The sequence below is a fragment of the Leopardus geoffroyi genome, chromosome C3 (assembly GCF_018350155.1).
Source record: "Leopardus geoffroyi isolate Oge1 chromosome C3, O.geoffroyi_Oge1_pat1.0, whole genome shotgun sequence".
NCBI lineage: Eukaryota > Metazoa > Chordata > Mammalia > Carnivora > Felidae > Leopardus > Leopardus geoffroyi.
Window position 1 is genome coordinate 53,566,018 of NC_059338.1, and position 14,136 is coordinate 53,580,153.

A 14,136-nucleotide genomic window follows, 5' to 3' on the forward strand; every position below is an offset into this window, starting at 1 on the left:
GGTTTATTCCTAGGTATTTTATAGTTCTTGGTGGAATTGTAAGTGGGATCGATTTCTTGGTTTCTCTTTCTGTTGCTTCATTATTGGTGTATAGAAATGCAACCGATATCTGTACAGTGATTTTGTATCCTGCGACTTTGCTGAATTCATGTATCAGTTCTAGCTTTTGGTGGAGTCCTTCATGTTTTCCAGGTAGAGTGAAAGTTTGACTTCTTTGCCAACTTGGATGCCTTTTATTTCTTTGTATTGTCTGATTGCTGAGGCTAGGACTTCCAATACTATGTTAAACAACAGTGGTGAGAATGGACATCCCTGACGTGTTCCTGATCTCAGGGGGAAAACTCTCAGTTTTTCCCCATTGAGGATGATAATGGCTGTGGGCTTTTCATATACAGCTTTTATGATGTTAAGGTATGTTCCTTCTATCCCGACTTTCTTGAGGGTTTTTATTAAGAAATGATGCTGTATTTTGTCAACTGTTTTTTCTGTATCTATTGACAGGATCATATGGCTCTTATCCTTTCTTTTATTAATGTGATATATCACATTGATTGATTTGCGAATATTGAACCAGCCCTGCTATGCTGCAGGATTTCAGAGACATGTTTAAGAAATGCCAAGAAATCACTGTAAATCAGCATGGCTGAATGAAAAAGGGTGTATGTGAGCCAGAAGCCAGAAGTTATTAAAAATCAATTACTGTAGAATTCTAATGTGCCAGGCACTGGGATAGATATGGGAAAAGACATTTTAACAATGATAGCCAATCAGATATGTACAACTATATTCAAAATACTTATGAAAGAGCAGAGGAATGAGTAATCAATAGTCTGTAGGGAGTCAGAGAAGGCTTTATATAAGAAGTAAAAACATTGAGTCTTGTAGAGATATTCCAGGGAAGAAAGAACAGCATGCATATGAATAGGCAGAGAGAAATAAAAGGATTTAGCATGCCCAAGGAACCACAGGCAATTTGGTGGGTCTGCAGTAGCATTAGGGAATAGGGGTATGCCAGGGGAGACAGACTGGAAAAATAGGTCAGGTGGAAGTTAAATTATAAAGGACTCATATGTTATGCTAAGTGGTCAAGGCTGCCAACTAGTAGATGCAATACTAAAGCAGCAAAACACATTTGTTTCCTGGTTAACATCTCAAGTGAAAACTACATGAATAGCAGAGAAGAAAATTTGAAATTGACCTTACTTACCTTTCAACACTATTGAGATATGAGGATCCATCATGGCCTCCTACTGCATATAGCAGGTCATCAAGAACACTGACCCCAACTCCACATCGCCTTTTGCTCATCGAAGCTACCATTCGCCATTCATTGGTCTGTGGATCATATCGTTCAACACTAGAAATAGCATCTCCACTGCACCAGCCACCAACTGGGGGAAGTAATACAAGTGGTCAAGAGAATACTTGTTCTAATGCACAGAATGTATCACTCACTTCAAAACTTCAAATCATGACCTATTGCTTGGACTTATCAAATATCTCTAGAAGTAGGTCAAAACATAAGTTATGACTTTTACTTATTCCACTGGGGTTGCGATAATCTTTAATTTTCTAAATAAATCCATTTTACAGAGAAGAGCAAGGACACCAGTTTAATTCAGATTGGGAAGTAAGTGGCATTTAATGGATAAAACACTGAATTTAGTTAGAAGACTGGAGTTTGAGTGTTACCTCTGCTAAGTGATGTGATTTTGAGAATATCTTATAAACTACCTTACTTGTTAAATAAGGAACAAAAATTTAAAAGTGAAAAAATAAATACATTAAACTGCTTTCTAAAGAATAAAATACTACATAAATGTAATTTGTTATCAAAAGCTTAAAGAACTAAAACCTGACAAAAAATAACCAGCGTTGGTGAGGATGTGAAGAAAAGGGACTCCTCATACACTGTTAGTAGAAGCGTAAATTGGTGCAGTCATTCTGGAAAACAATATGGAGGCCTCAAAAAATTAAAAATAGAACTATCATATGACCCAGCAATCCCACTTCTGAATATTTATCCAAAGAAAATGAAAACACTAATTCAAAGAGAAATATGAACCCCTATATTCAATGCAGCATTATTTATAATAGCCAAGATATGAAAGCAACCTAAGTATCTACTGATAAATGAATGAGATATACTATATATACACAATTGAATAATTCTCAGACATAAAAAAGAAGGAAATCTTGCCATTTGCGACAACATAGTTGTATCTAGGGATCCAATCAAGTGAAATAAGTCAGACAAATGCTGTACAATTTCACTTACGTGGAAACAAACAAAACAAAACAGAAACAAACTCATAGATACAGGAAACAAACTGTTGGTTACCAGAGTGGAGAAGGGTTGGGGGGCAGGCAAAATAGGTGAAGGGGATTAAAAAGGTATAAACCTCCAGTATAAAATAAATTAGTCATGGGGATGTAATGTAGAGCACAGGGAATACAGTCAATAATATAATAACTTTGTGGGGTGCCTGGGTGGCTCAGTCTCAAAAAAAAAAAAAAGAACTATAATTCAGAAGCCTAGTTTTCTTTTTATTCTACTGGGGAAAGGGATTTTGACTCATCTATTCACAGTCTCTTAATAGGTCCTCTTATAACTGAAAATAACACAAAAATTCTTATGATTTATGCCATAAAATACTTTACTTTCTGTTTAATCTACACTCTACAGAGAATTCTACATTATCCAAACTGACATTTAAGGTCAGGAAACGTTTTGAAGAAACTACATTTTTCATAACCAGAATAACAAGTTCAAACTGAGTTCCACAGAGCTTCTCAGAGTGCTCCCTGAATAAAAAAGTGGTTATGGCAGATAATTTTAATTTATTATTCTTTCAAATCATCTCTATTCCAATACAAAATAAGGGCTACATTATGGAGCTTAAAAAGTGAAGTCTAGGGGCGCCTGGGTGGTTCAGTCAGTTGAGCGTCCGACTTCGGCTCAGGTCATGATCTTGTGGTCTGTGAGTTTGAGCCCCGCGTCGGGCTCTGTGCTGACAGCTAAGAGCCTGGAGCCTACTTCAGCTTGTGTCTCCCTCTCTCTCTGCTCCTCCCCCACTCATGTTTAAAATAAATAAAACATTTTAAAAAATTAAAAAAAAAAGTGAAGTCTAACAATACTGCCACCCCTACTCCAGCTACTAATACAATAGCCAAACAAAATAGATTAATAGATAGATTAATAGATCTTCATAATAATCTATCAAAATAGATGTACAGATCTTCATAATAATGGATGTAACTCCATAAAGATGGTCCTACTACTAGAATTCCCAAAAACAACATGACATCATGAAGACACAGATACCACAAATAATTAGATCTTGCAGCCTTCTAATTTCAAAATAGACCATCAACTTTCAAAAGTGGGAAAGAGAAACTCTAAGATTGCTCTATGGGAGAGCAAGGATGCAGATGTATGTAAGTGTGAGCATGCAAATGTCTGTGTAAACCCACATAGCAGGTGAATATGTTCATGCATACATAGGAATAAATAAGAATAATAATACAAATTATAAATCTATTAATAACAGAGACATTTGGACACTAGATGTATGGGAGAATTCAGTGCATAATGAATTAATTAAGTTTGAAATCTAAAACAAAAATAAAGAAATTCTTCAAAAGAGAAAAAAAAGTCTGATGAGGACTAGAGTGAAAAAGAAAACCTGGCATCAATTTTCTTCTTGCAGAAATACTACAATCCTCTACATGAAGAAATTTAGATGAAAAAAAAAGAGAGAGCTAAAAACATAAATTATCAAATTTTCCTTCTAAAAATATAGGGGAAAATATATTCCCACATGCCAAGAGAAAATTAAATTGGGAAGAAAAAGATAGGCAGTGGTTAGGCTGATGGAAAAGGATACTAGGCCCCAGAGATTGCACAAAATTCTCTGATGAAAAGGAATAGAACACTTCATATATTAAAATGGGACAAAAGAATCCAAGGATGTCTACATCTAAGGAGCCATGGAATTAGTGAAAGTTGGGAGCTTAAATACAAATACTATGAGTCCCGGTTAGCTCCGCGAATCAGAATTAGAAAAATAATTCAGAGAACTTGCTACAGACTGAATGTATGTATGTCCCACCAAAATTTATATGTTGAAATCTAGTCCCCAGCGTGATGGTATTAGGAGGTAGGGCCTTTTCAAGGTGCTTAGGTCATAAGGGCAGAGCTTTCATGAATGGGATCAGTGCTCTTATAAAGGAGACCTCAGAAAGTTCCCTTGCCCCTACCTCCACGTAAGAACACAGCAAAAAGACAAGACCAACCTCCATGAAGAAGCAGGTGGGCCCTCACCATACATGGAATCTCCTGGTGCCTTAATCTTAGACTTCCTAGCCTCCAGAACTGTGAGAGATAAATTTATGTTGTTTATAACCACCCAGTTTCTGGTTTTCTGTTAGAATAGCCCGATGGACTAAGACAGAACTAGTAAAAAGTAGTTTGATGCAACTGTGAGAAAGCTGTTATTCAGGCGAACAAGGGAGCTGAATTTACGTGGATGGAAGTGACATCTGAGGATGAAAGTTCTTAAAGATTAAGGAGCAGTGGGGCGCCTGGGTGGCTCAGTCGTTTAAGTGGCCGACTTCGGCTCAGGTCACGATCTCACACTCCGTGAGTTCGAGCCCCGCGTCGGGCTCTGTGCTGACCGCTCAGAGCCTGGAGCCTGTTTCAGATTCTGTGTCTCCCTCTCTCTCTGACCCTCCCCTGTTCATGCTCTGTCTCAAAAATAAATAAACGTTAAAAAAAAAAAAAATTAAAAAAAAAAAAAGATTAAGGAGCAGAGAGTAGGAGCAAAATGATACAGCAGGCTGTCTTGGGCTCAGTCTAGCTCAGTGGAGCTAGGAAAGTGTGTAACTGTTTAATGTAAGATAATGTTTTGTTTTTTAAACTTTATTTAAATGTTTACTTATTTTTGAGAGAGAGACAGAGTGTGAGTGGAAGAGGAGAGAGAGAGGAAGACACAGAATCTGAAGCAGGCTCCAGGCTCCGAGCTATCAGCAAGCATGGAGCCTGATGTGGGGCTCAGACCCACGAACCACGAGATCATGACCTGAGCCGAAGTCGGATGCCTTAACCAACTGAGCCACCCAGGCCTCCCTGTAAAGATCATGTTTTTTGACAGTTCTAGGTAATTATGAAGTGACTTGCACACTGGTATATAAAAAATGCATATGACTCATTTTAACAAAATATCTACTGCATGACATTTTTAGACTTACATAAAAATAGAGCACTCTTGGAGAATACCAGTGTTGGATCATGAGTTAAGGAGTCAAGCTACATGGTAACTTATTATGTGTCTCTTATGACAGTGGATGTCACAATTGTCCAAAGGACTACTCAAATGACAGTTTAACATGTAGGAAAACATTCAGTTTAATCACAGTATATTAAGACCCAAACCTGCAAAGAGTACTTCTCCACATCGGATAGGTTTCCGTGGTCTTGTCCTTGGTCCTTGCATCAGTGGTCGTTCTTGAGGTAAGAGGAGATAGTTTTTAGCTTCATCTACCAAGTCTCTGTGGAGAAAATTCTGCCTTTATTCCAAATGTCTAAATAATATTGTTAGTCAAATTCCAATATGGTTTAGGAATACGTAAATTGGCAAAGGGGAGCAAGCATAAATCAAACCAAATCATGAATGCCAGCCAATATTAAAAAGTCACAAACATGAGAGAAATGATGCCAGTCATACTATGAGTTGTAAATTGATTGGTATTTCCATCATGACTTCCTATCTTAGTGCAAATTTAGCCTGAAACTCATTATGCTTGGGACCACCGATAACTTACGGGAAACTAAAATTTACAACTCAATTACCAACCTGCATAGTTATTGCTTTCTCATGAATTTTACTAGATTCTGCAGGATACTGGCAGAGTAGCACATCAGCCTTGGCACTAGATAGTTGTTAGATTAATTAAATAATAAAACTAAGTAAAAAATTGGATTGTTAAGAAGAAACAGTATACTGTCATTTAATATTAATTTGCTATCTGGTACTGTATGAAATGGTTTACTCTCAGCAAGTCTACTGAGGAGGAACAATTTTTTTCCCTGTCTCTTCAGGTACTTTCTGAGAAGAACCTAGTAATTACACTTGTTAAATACAATATCCTAATACAAACTATTCACATACGTACTTAGCTCACTTGAGTCCTCTCTTTGAGTGATTCAGGACCTGATTAGTGCAAACTCTGTTCTTTCCCAATCTTGAAAGTGTTTCCTAAAATACATTTTCATTTCTCTAGCTTTTTATGCTACAAAGAGTAATTTATTCCTCCAGGACCAATCCCCAGCATGACCCAATAATGTACTTCCAATATGTGGTTTTGATAGGGCCCCTTTTGAGTTTACTTATCCTAAAAAAAAAAAATCAAGCCAAACCCCAAACCAACAGCTCCTCCCCACCCAAAACCCAAGCTGATGACCAAGAACTTTCTCAAGCTTCCTCAGCCTTAAAAACAAAGACTGGAATCTCTTAATAGCCAGTTTTTAAGTGTTGAGGGTTTATAGTACTCTCCTAGAGAGAGTACTATAGAGCTAAAACTTAGCAAGCCAACCCAAAATTAATAGTAACAATGAGAACACTTATAGCTATGTGTCAGTCCTTGTTATAAGGGTTTAGTATATATTAACTCAACAATCCCCACCACTGGGGGTACTATTATTGTCCCTACTTTACAGATGAAGAAACCATAGCAGAAAGAGGTTAAGGTAACTTGCCTAAGGTCCCACATCTAGTAAATGGTGAGGTCAGGATATCAGTAAAGGGTTTCCTTTAAAAGTGACTTTGGAAGTACCTCTACTTGGTGCATGAGAATCAGTACAATCTGATTTATGTTTTATGGATGGGGAGCACTTTTGCATTGTTTCTTCAGATTTCAGAATCCATAATTCCATATGGTTTTCCTTCTGCTACTATACATACTTGAGGGAATTAATTGCCATTTGTCTGGTTTTTATTTAAAATACAAATATCAGGGCACCTGGGTAGCTCAGTCAGTTAAGCATCCGATTCTTGATATTGGCTCAGGTTGTGATCTCGTGCACCTGAGATCAAGCCCCATGTTGGGCTCTGTGCTGAGTGGGGAGCCTATGTGGGTTTCTCTCTCTCCCTTTCTCTCTGTCCCTCCCCCACTCGCTCACACACTCTCTCTCAAAATAAACAAACATTTAAAAATAAAAAAATAAAACCCCAAATATCTAAAACCCCCCTGACATTTCTTTCTAAGGGACAGGCTTCAGATTATAGAAGAAATGCAAACGAATCTACATGTTCTACTTCTGTTCTAGGGATTCCTAATACTAAAGCAAGTTTCTTTAGTCACTAAGGGAGACCCAAAGGTCAGTGTATTTCAAGGAGTTCTTTTCATTTTTATATATAGAACATGCTAGGGAAAAAATGGTTAAAAACACCATATAGTTTGATTTGAACCTAAATCTTAAAATCTATCAAACTGGGAAAAGTAATTTATCAATTTGTGTCTATATTACAGAGATAGCCCAATAAAATAGGTGTTTTGTTTATGTTATAGAAGCATTTAGAATTTCTTTCACGAAGAACATCATGAAACTACCCCACCAAGCTCTGGTGGAAACCCTTCCACAGCTACTTGACGAGCAGACCTTTGACTCTGTCCACAGCCTCAGAAAGCAAGGCTGGTCCTATTCCCTAAGCAGCTATATGTGATGGAAGGAACAGTGCTCTTGGTACTTTCTGACAGATTCAACAGCGTTATTTATCTCAAGAAAAACATATATTAGCAGAGAATTGCCTCTTCAAATTCAAGCTTGCATTAAAATCTTAGAAATCTACCTCTTTATTGCCACTTCTACACCAATAAGCACCACACATAAAAACTAATGGAATGGAATACTGGAAGCTCAGTCCTCTCTTCTTCCATCTCCTCCTCTTGACCCTAACCCAGAAGAAAAACCTGTTAAATACTGCTCTGGTGTCAGCACTAAGCAATACAACATTTAGGAAGCAACACAAATAAATTGGAAGAAAACAGAAATGCTTAGTTGTTGATTTTTCCCACCCAGGGCCATTCATACCTGCACTCCTCATCACTTTTGATGAGGGGATCAGAGCCTACAGTGCCCACCAGGAACTTGGGACTAAGCAAAGGCAGACGAACATGCTGCAGCACCTAAGAGATAATAAATATCGTTAAAGGCACGAGCTCTCACCTGCAAGATATTTAACAGAATACGCAACACAAGTTCCCATAGTCTTTCCACTTGCTTTGGGATCTAACTGAATTAATTTGATTTAATTAATAAATAATAAAGATAGAGGGAAGGCATAAATACTAAACCTAAGTTTATTCCATCAATTCAGTAATCAGAATAGTCAGAAAATTGAAAGCATACTAATATCATTTCAGAATGCCACTTTGAGCTTTCAGCAATATGTTTTTAAAAAAAATTTTTTTTTTAATTTTTTTTAATGTTTATTATTTTTGAGAGAGAGAGAGAGACAGAGACCAAGCAGGGAAGGGGCAGAAAAAGAGGGAGGCACAGAATCGGAAGCAGGCTCCAGGCTCTGAGCTGTCAGCACAGAGCCCAACGCGGGGCTTGAACTCACAGATGGCGAGATCATGACCTGAGCTGCAGTGGGCCGCCCAATCGACTGAGCCACCCAGGCGCCCCTAGCTTTCAGCAATATGTTATAAGCTCTTCTATAATTAGCTTATATAACTGGACTGAAACAATCCAGAAGAATATCCTATTAAACTGCTAAAGACTATAGTCATAATAACGAGAACATTAAACATTCATTTAGTGACCACTTAAGGCCCATATCATCCCTTTACTCTTCCAAATGTGATTAGATTTCCAAGTCACAAGGAAGGGAAGCATGATAATTGCCATCCTTGCTTTCTTTTGTTCATTTACACCTTTAGGTTCTGACTTGTGCTATAACCCTAACCTAGAGTTGATGCAAAATAGAGAGGAAGCCAAGGAGCAAAAAGTTCAAAATGATAAACACTTAAAATGCTTCTAAACACTATCTTCTTGATTATTTGGGATAGATGGTGTCTCTTACAGTCTAATATAAGGGACAGTGACAATCGCTTATTTTTTGTAAGTCAAACATTTATTATTTCATCCAGTACAAAAAGGGCAGTTACTTGAAGAAACATTTTCACCATACCTGGGGTAACTGAGGACGTCTTTCTTGAATACTGTATTTGACCCAGGCCATCACTGCATTGAACACCTGTTCTTCACTGCGAACGTTTAGTTCATCACTAGATATTATATCAATGAGCTGATTGGCTGGAAGCAACATGAACTCTTCACTTTCCATCACCTGTTCAAAGTTCGGTAAGAATAAAAGAAAAACAACCGTGACCACATTTAATTTACTCTTGATGATGATTTACTTGTCTCTGTAAGTTCATCAGTTGTAACAAACGTACCTTTCTGGTGCAGGATGTTGACAATAGGGATGGGAGTGTGTGTGTAAATGGGGTACATGGGAACTCTGTTCCATTTAGCTGTGAACTTAAAACTGCTCTAAAAAAATAACATTTATTCATTTAAAAAAAAGATGGGGAACAAAGGAAAGTACTGAGGACACAATTAAAATTTTAGAAATAGTAATTTGTGATTCAAGCAGTTTAAGAAAAATAAAATCTGTTTTTCTAAAATGAAGTATCAAAATCTACATTTAACATTAAAAATAAATGAAACTAACTACATCAAATTATAATTCCAGAACTATGAGGCATATAAAAAAAATCAGGAAAAGCTTTCAGAGGAGGATAAGTTGCTGAAAGAGAAACACTAAGGGGCCAGTTTAAAAAAAGAATGAGGGTGTCAGCAATTCCACAAGCAAGAACGAATATACTGAGGAGAGAGACTCATGAAAACTTCAGAGGATCAAACCACTCTGATATACAGATATCAGAATGGAGGCGAAATGGCAACAAGGATATTACCTTGTTGTGCGGTCCAGCCACAAATCCCAATATTTTGTATATCCTGCCATCAGTACGTAGAGTAAAAGGGTCAGGGTGCAACGTGGAAGAGGGAAACAGTCAATGCTACCCTCCCTGCGGTTTGTTCTCATTCAGAAGATTGTGCTACACATGATGTCTATTATCAGCACAGGAAGAATACAGTTAGGAGTGACCTCCAATGCAGATGATGTATTCTCTTAGGACAGGGTTTTTTCATGCTCATCAAAAAGAATATTACTGGGGCACCTGGGTGGCTCAGTCAGGTGCGCGACTGACTTCAGTTAGGTCATGATCTCACAGATTGTGAGTTCGAGCTCCATGTCGGGCTCTGTGCTGATGGCTCAGAGCCTGGAGCCTGCTTCGGATTCTGTGTCTCCCTCTCTCTCTGCCCCTCCCCTGCTCAAGTGCTGTCTCTCCTTCAAAAATAAACATTAAAAAAAATTTTTTTTAAAAAAATCAGAATATTAGGCAGGATACAAGATAAGCCATAGCAATTTGAATATTTGATTAAGACTGTTTTATCCCAAGTACATTAGAAACAAATGCAAATTCTAAAATGAAGCCATTAGGGCCATAAGGTTGGCTATACTTGTAGCGGAAAATATTAATGAGCTCTCCAATTTTTATGGCACAGGTTTTCAAATCATCTGAGTGAGAGACCCTTGGGGTTCAGGAAATAAAATAGGTTACCTCCATATTTTAGCTGAGGTTGCTTACCCAGGTAACTTAGTAGTTAGAATGACTGCAGTGTATTCTCTGTGGCACGGCTGTCAGATTTAGCAAATAAAAACAAAGGACATGCTTACACTACAAAATTACTTGTTGTGTATCTGAAACTTGTATTTAACTGGGCACCCTGTATTTTATCTGGCAACCCCCAACTTGGCGGCTATAAAATCAAGGCAAAATTCGAGCCCTAAATTCTGTGTGCTGGCCTTCACAGCATGCAGAACTGTAGTCATGACTATATCTTCTTTCCTTTTTTCTCTTCTTCACTCTGATCTCTTAACTTAAACACAAGTGTGGTATCATATCTCTTTGCGAAGCAGTGCCTTAACATTCTTTTGGATCTTGTTAAAATATAAATTCTTTTTCCTAACTTAGTGATTATAAACCAATGATCACTAAGTTTAAACTTTATGAACAAACCACTATTATATTCACTACTTACTGGAAACATTAAATGGCAAGAAGACATGAAAATCTATGTTAGAAAATATTTGTTTGGCACTAACAGCAAAGAGTCAAACTAATACTTTTGATAGTCTAGTTAAACTGTCACTTCTCCTTTTTCCACCAAGAAGAAAAAAGATATTAGTGATCTATCATTAGAGCAAATCTAGCACTGGAGTCTATCCTTGACCAAACAACCAGGTTAAGAAAATAATGCTTTTTAAAGTATTTGTTTTAAATAAAAGTTTATAGGAGATCTGGATTTTAAGTCCCACACTATTATGGTAATGAGCTTACTTTTAGTTTCTTCTAATGAATGGAGATGCAATTTGAAAAATGAATAAAGCTGAAAACAATAAAAGTGAATAAGCAAAGTTAACTAGAGTTGTTCTACCAGGAGTGAATGGCGAACTTAATGTTGAAAGACAATTTTTTAATTTATCTTTATGGACAAATGATACTGTATGAATTAAGCCAGGTCTAATGAAAAAGAAGGAAATTAAATAGACTTAAGTTAGAAAATAATTTAAATGAGTCACATGTGTTAATGCCCTAAATGGTGACTTTTTTTTGCATCTGCACAGAACTAGTGCACAAACAAGTGCATTCTACTCCACAAACAAGGGGATTTCAATACGGTATAAATCAGGTTCATATGAAAGGCAGGTTCAGAACTGGAAGGGATTCCAAATCTTTCTCTGTTAAGGATATTCTTCAGATATTTGCAACTACCATCAGATGTAAAACCCAAGCTATGGTTAAAGCAGGAATTTTTTTTTTAAGTTTATTTATTTTGAGAGCAAGAGGAAGCAAAAGTTGGGGAGGGGCAGAGAGAGAGGGAGACAGAGAATCCCAATCCCACGCTTCGTGCAGAGCCCGAGGGGGCTGGATCACACAACCATGAGATCATGACCTGAGTCGAAATCAAGACTTGGACACTTAACCAACCGAGTGACCCAGGTGCACCTAAAGCAGGAAAATTTTTAAAAATCAACCTTATTTATTTTAAGTGTACAGAACAATGAGTTCTGATAAATGTATATACTCATGTAACCATGACCACAATCAAGATATAGAATATGACCATCATCCCCAAAGCAGGGAATTCTTAATATGGGATCCAATGACTTTTGCAAATTATTTTGGAAATTCTCAGTGGTAGCAGATCTTTAGTTTCAGAGAGTGGATTTTCGTATGTGAAGACAGTGGGAAAGGGGCACCTGGGGGGCTCAGTCCATTAAGCGTCTGATTCTTCATTTCGGCTCAGGTCATGATCTCACAGTTCATGAGACAGCCTCGTGTGGGTTCACACTGACAGTGAGAAGCCTACTTGGGATTCTCTCTCTCTCCCTCTGTCCCTCCCCGCTCGCACACACACACATGTACATTCTCTATATCAAAAGAAATAAATATTAAAAAAAAAAAAGTGGAATGAAATTAAGAGTCAAATCTGTTAAAAAAAAGTATGAAGAATTTAGGTTATTTTGAGTGGGAAATTAAGTGTTACTATAAAATACTATTAACTTAATGGAGGTATAAACTCCATTTAGTCATGGTGTAGTCACTTCCTATATTTAGTTGGAATCAATTTAGTAATATTTTATTAAAAATTTTCCCATCTAAATTAATGAGAGATCTCCATCTTTAGTTTTTTTCTAATGTCTGTTTTTTTTTTTTTAATGTTTATTTATTTTTGAGAGAGAGAGAGAGAGAGAGAGAGCACAAGCAGGGGAGGGGCAGAGAGAGAGAGAGAGAGACAGGGAGACACAGAATCTGAAACAGGCTCTAGGCTCTGAGCTGTCAGCAGAGTCTGACCCGGGGCTTGAACAGCAAGATCAAGACCTGAGCCAAAGTCAGACGCCCAACCGACTGAGCCACCCAGGCACCCCAAGTGTCTGTGGTTTTGATAGCAGGGTATTTTGTCCTTATTTGGCAACCTCCTCCTCCTTTTTCTGGAAGACTTTCTATAGGATTAGTATTATTTCTTCCTTAAATGTTTGATAGAATTCACCATCTGAGACAAGCATTTTCTTTGTGGGAAGGTTTTTAAATTATTATTTCAATTACTTTCATAGATGTAGGGTTGTTCTGGTTTTCTGTTTCTTCTTGAGTCAGTTTCTGGAATCTGTGTTTTTCAAAGAATTTGTCCATTTCCTATCAGTTGTTGAATTTATTGGCAAAATGTTGCTCATAACACTTCCTTATTATCTTTTTTAATCTGAGGGATTTGTAGTGATGTCCTCTTATATCTGATATTGGCAATTTGTGTCTTGTCTCCTTTTCTTTTTTTTTTTTTTTTTTTTTTTTTTTTTTTTTTTTTTTTTTTTTTTAACGTTTATTTATTTTTGGGACAGAGAGAGACAGAGCATGAACGGGGGAGGGGCAGAGAGAGAAGGAGACACAGAATCGGAAACAGGCTCCAGGCTCTGAGCCATCAGCCCAGAGCCCGACGCGGGGCTCGAACCCACGGACCGCGAGATCGTGACCTGGCTGAAGTCGGACGCTTAACCGACTGCGCCACCCAGGCGCCCCTCCTTTTCTTGATCTGTATAGCTAGAAGTTAATCAATTTTTTTTTTCAAAGAACAATTAATTTTTTACTCTAACCTTTATTCTTTTCTTCCTTCTACTTACTTTGGGCTTTAATTTGCTCTTCTTTTCCTAGTTTACAAAAGTAATCACTAGAACAAAAACAAATGTTTCTATACAAAAATAAAATTTAACAAGCAAAGAAGACATCATATAGAAAAAGAAATACAGTAAATACAACTAAAGTATATACTATTTATAAAAATATGACAGAGTTGAGAACAAACATATCGGTCATGGCAACAGATAAAAATGGGCTTTAATTCCCTATTTATTTTATTTTATTTTTTTTAAACGTTTATTTATTTTTGAGACAGAGAGAGAGAGAGAGAGAGACAGACAGACAGAGCGTGAGCTGGGGAAGGGCACA

The 14,136-nt window shown here is 37.2% G+C and overlaps 1 protein-coding gene across 1 annotated transcript in view; it reads right to left on the reverse strand.

Annotated features, from left to right (window-relative positions):
- KLHL20 (kelch like family member 20) overlaps positions 1–14,136 on the reverse strand; it is a 71,613-nt gene that overhangs the window by 30,299 nt on the left and 27,178 nt on the right. Inside the window, exons 4-7 of the mRNA XM_045452875.1 lie at positions 9,195–9,353; positions 8,093–8,187; positions 5,435–5,550; positions 1,208–1,391 (exon numbers count right to left, since the gene is read on the reverse strand). Coding sequence (XP_045308831.1) covers positions 1,208–1,391; positions 5,435–5,550; positions 8,093–8,187; positions 9,195–9,353 — 554 coding nt within the window. The remainder of the gene's footprint in view (positions 1–1,207; positions 1,392–5,434; positions 5,551–8,092; positions 8,188–9,194; positions 9,354–14,136) is intronic.